This window comes from Mya arenaria, chromosome 16, assembly GCF_026914265.1.
Source record: "Mya arenaria isolate MELC-2E11 chromosome 16, ASM2691426v1".
In the NCBI taxonomy this organism is placed as follows: domain Eukaryota; kingdom Metazoa; phylum Mollusca; class Bivalvia; order Myida; family Myidae; genus Mya; species Mya arenaria.
Window position 1 is genome coordinate 40,789,045 of NC_069137.1, and position 4,017 is coordinate 40,793,061.

At 33.9% G+C, this 4,017-nt stretch overlaps 1 protein-coding gene across 1 annotated transcript; it reads right to left on the reverse strand.

Annotated features, from left to right (window-relative positions):
* Positions 1–375: 375 nt before the first annotated feature.
* On the reverse strand, positions 376–2,870 carry LOC128221652 (uncharacterized). The gene is made up of 3 exons (XM_052930254.1): positions 2,733–2,870; positions 1,159–1,341; positions 376–621 (listed from the first exon to the last, which is right to left on the reverse strand). The coding sequence occupies exons 1-3, from the start codon at positions 2,868–2,870 to the stop codon at positions 376–378; spliced, it is 567 nt and encodes a 188-aa protein (XP_052786214.1).
* Positions 2,871–4,017: the final 1,147 nt, after the last annotated feature.

Genomic DNA, 4,017 nt, shown 5'->3' on the forward strand with positions numbered 1-4,017 from the left:
TAATCATAATGACACTGTTATTTTCAGAAACTATTTCAATTGAAAGCTAAATTATATTCAACTAAAGAAAAGGGAGGTAATAAGACAATTAGTATTGACACATTAAATCGACTAATATCTTTATTGAAACGGCCCCCAGGGACCTGTTTTATAAAAATATCTTTGTCGTTTTTTAAACCATTGAATATGAAATATTATAATACATGACAATCTTACATCCAGGATATATAACAGAATCAAGCTAACCACACTATTTTGGTTTTTGAATAAGCTATGTTACTTTTTAAAGGAATGCATTTTAAAGACAATCACATTAAACAATGTTTGGAGTTATAGAAGGTATTTGGCTAAGTGAAAAAAATATGCTAAAGATTGCTACGCTACTGTCATACCAGTCAATCCACAGCCACCAATTTCAAATACAAGCGCCGTAAAGAATCTGAATTTATCCTTTGCCCGCGCATCTCTTCCAAGTAAAAAGCTGATCACAAGATTGTAGAAGATGGGCGCAATGAATACGCACATCATAAGGAGCACAACAACAACTGGTTTGGTGATACCGGGGATTTTGAAGATAAAGAATGTAATCCCAACTGATTCCAGAAGACATACCACCGTCGCCTGTAATTTAAAACGAGATGGTATGCACCCAAACAGTGTCACTAATTTCAGTAAAGATTGGATAGTAATTGCTGAAGTTAGAAAGCAGACAAATTGAAATGTGTCAAAGTTTAATAATGTAGAGGATTCCATAACTCTGGAGATAACTGTGCGATCTGGCGGTTGATATAATGCACAAGATATATAACATAAATAACGCCAATAATATTGCAACCAAACTACGTAAATATTGGATAACGATAGGAGGGAGGAAATAAAAATGTGACGACGCGGACGACGAGCACGACGTCGATGGAAGACGTTTTGTTCGATTTTTTTGTGCAAAGCAACGCAGGGGACATAAAAAAACATGTACACGAAGGTCGTATTGGTGTCAAAGCTACTATTAAGCTTATTTTGACTTAGGCTCATTAACCCTGCGTGTACATGTTTAACATAACGAGGGGAAAAAGCAAACATCTTATATACACTCATTTTTCTAATGTCACGTGGAACCTTAATGTTTACACCCCTCGATAAATATAAGTATTAACCTACCGCTCTCATAGACCTCTTCGATGGCCATGGTAGATCCTTACGAAAAGCTCCCCGTAAGATACCTCTTATTAAGTTGAATATGTGAGGCATTACTGCCACAATCTGTAGCATTATAAACATCCACGGAGCATGCCCGTTCTTTTCTGCATGGAACATTCGGTTTGCAATGGATATAAACGATATCTGAATTAAATATAAGTGATATAAAATTTGAATTAGATATATGAAATAGATGGATCTGATTTCCGATTAAGCTATAACTTACATATGAAATGGACACAGGGTGGAAAAAAAGCATATATGTGTTACAATGATTGTTATGGCTCATGTGTGTCACATTATTGATTTGCACATGATAACTATCCATGCCGGTAAGCTCCACTGGTTGAGCATCTGACATGCACGCAGGTTTCGGAATTCGGTTCCTGGACTGTTTGCATATTTTTTCAGAGCCATAAGCCGGCACATGTCAGAGGATTTGTGAGCTTATTGACCCCAAATTACTAACCTTCATTCTGACTTGTGCATGTCATAAGTACCACGACAATTGTAAAATTGAAACAATTGATCTAAAATTTGTCTGACGAATATACAAAGCTTTGTTATATACTGTAGTCCGTGCAGGATGTTAAAATGACGTCTTAACACAAAATAGTGCGTCATTAAAATGACATTTATTATGAAATCAGGTGCCTTTAATGTTGTTTAAATTAGAAATGTATATATGTTTATAATAAAATGGTTATAAGTATTGCGTGTTTATCCGTTATGTCGCATCTCGTGGATTTTGGCAGATTTTGAGTACTAATAACCCTTTTAAAAAATGACCCTTGTGCCTTTATTCATGATTTCTGGGCTTGTGAATGTAGTATCCATTGTTAAATTCAAATTATCAATATATTAATCATCAAAGTGGTACATATCTGAAACGGATATGAATGATACCCAACGTAAATGTTTTCACCGATAAGACAATGACACTTGTTCTTTAGTCACAAATAGTTTACTCACAAAACATTCGTAAACTTCCCAAAATCGTTTACACCCAGATACAGTTTTTTACTAGTTTACGTACATCCGTGATGTATGTCCGTGATGATATGTTTGGTATTGATGCAGCGCGAAATCATTCCAAGAGGTTGATTTTTGAAAGGCACAAAGTGTATAGCTAATAATTCAAGTTAATATTCAGACTCAATACGAGTATTCAAACATCTAACAATAACACAAGGTTCAAATGCTATGACACAATACAAGACTGTTTCGGGATATACTGTATGTGTAAAGAAAGAAAGTGTACAGTGAACTTAAATGGCATAGAATGTTTTAATGTAAGTTTGATCCATATATCGTTCTATAATATATTATAATAATACATAATATGCAAATTATTTGTTAAACATTTTAGTGACATTTTCTCGAAACATGAACAAATGATAACATACTTTTGTGAAAATTGAATTGGATTATTTTGCAATGACTTCATTTAACGGTTAACTGTGACAGCCCTTATACTACAACAGAAAAATAATAACGTTTAGTGAAATAATAAAATTTTATTAGTCAACACTCACCTTACTGAAATTAACGAATCCCAGTATCAGTACAAACAAAAGCAAGGTCGTGATCCACTTGATGAGGACGACTTTCTTGGAAGGTCGATGACTGTAGTCTTTCTTATTGAGATACTCATCCTCGATTTTTGCTTGCATTTCAACCACCAGTTTTCGATCTGGTTCTGTATGTCCAAGGTCGGGTGTGGTTCTCACCACTTAAAAACAACCACTATATGTATGACTTTTGTACGAGTAGCGGTAGGCTACAATAGAGGCTACAGGGAAAAACCTACTAGTCTACTTTTGTTGTGATCAAATATAAAATAGTTCTGAACATAAGGAAAAATGTATCAATTTGATAAGCTAATACATAAACTTACTTTTATAAATGTAATGATAAATAAGAAAACTAGAATATGATAATAAAAAATACTGCAACAGCAGCATGAATTGATCATTGGTCCTCTCAGTCTGTGGACTCTATGGATTTTATGATACATATTAAACACAATTTAATCATTTGCGGAACTGGCGAAAGCTGTGAACATTCAAAAATCAATTTGATTGTTATACAGGTTAGGTGAACATACGTTTGAACCAAGTTATCTATGTTTTCGACACATTTCGGGCAGACGGTAAAAAAAGAAGCGTTAAAGATGCAATATGCAACCCGTTATGTATATATTTATCTATTTATAGATATCAACAAATACACTGAACAAATCACAAAGTGATGACCAAGATGCTGCATAAAGTCCAATATATCACCAGAAAGTGAGCAACACCGTTATTCAAAAGGTGTTTTACCATGCAAAATGTATTCATCAATGAGTGGTATGCAACATTAAATTCACAATATCAGTTATTCAATGTAAACTACAGGGACTATCATATATTAAGTTTCATTTTACGTTAAAACACATGATAACCCATCACCTCTCTTCCGTCCTGTTTGATCGTTACGCGATGCATTTGTGGCATTTGTCGACCCATACGACGGTCCACTCATTTCTGTAATTTGTCTTTGTTATACCTCTTCTACAAAATGATAATCTTTTCCATCACCTAAAAATATCAAATAAACTCTAAATTATCAAAATGGTGTAATTGTAGAAAGCTTTATTTTGCGTACGTTGGCCTTTTTGAATTGCTACTTTTGTCAATAAAATTAAAAGTTTGCTTGCAAATGGAACTGAAGCCAAACTGCGGATGTTGGCACGTGTATGTGTATGTCAGTGTTTGATAACAATTATCTGCAATTTACATTTTCAGTTTGCAATAATAACTATTACTCATTGATATA

Excerpts from the sequence above, each read along its gene's own strand:
- LOC128221652 (XM_052930254.1), bottom strand. The coding sequence starts at position 2,870 with ATGCAAGCAAAAATCGAGGATGAGTATCTCAATAAGAAAGACTACAGT. Across the intron at positions 1,342-2,732 it reads GATTCGTTAATTTCAGTAAG|ATATCGTTTATATCCATTGC; the intron begins GTGAGTGTTGAC and ends TATTTAATTCAG. Across the intron at positions 622-1,158 it reads CGAAGAGGTCTATGAGAGCG|GCGACGGTGGTATGTCTTCT; the intron begins GTAGGTTAATAC and ends TTTAAATTACAG.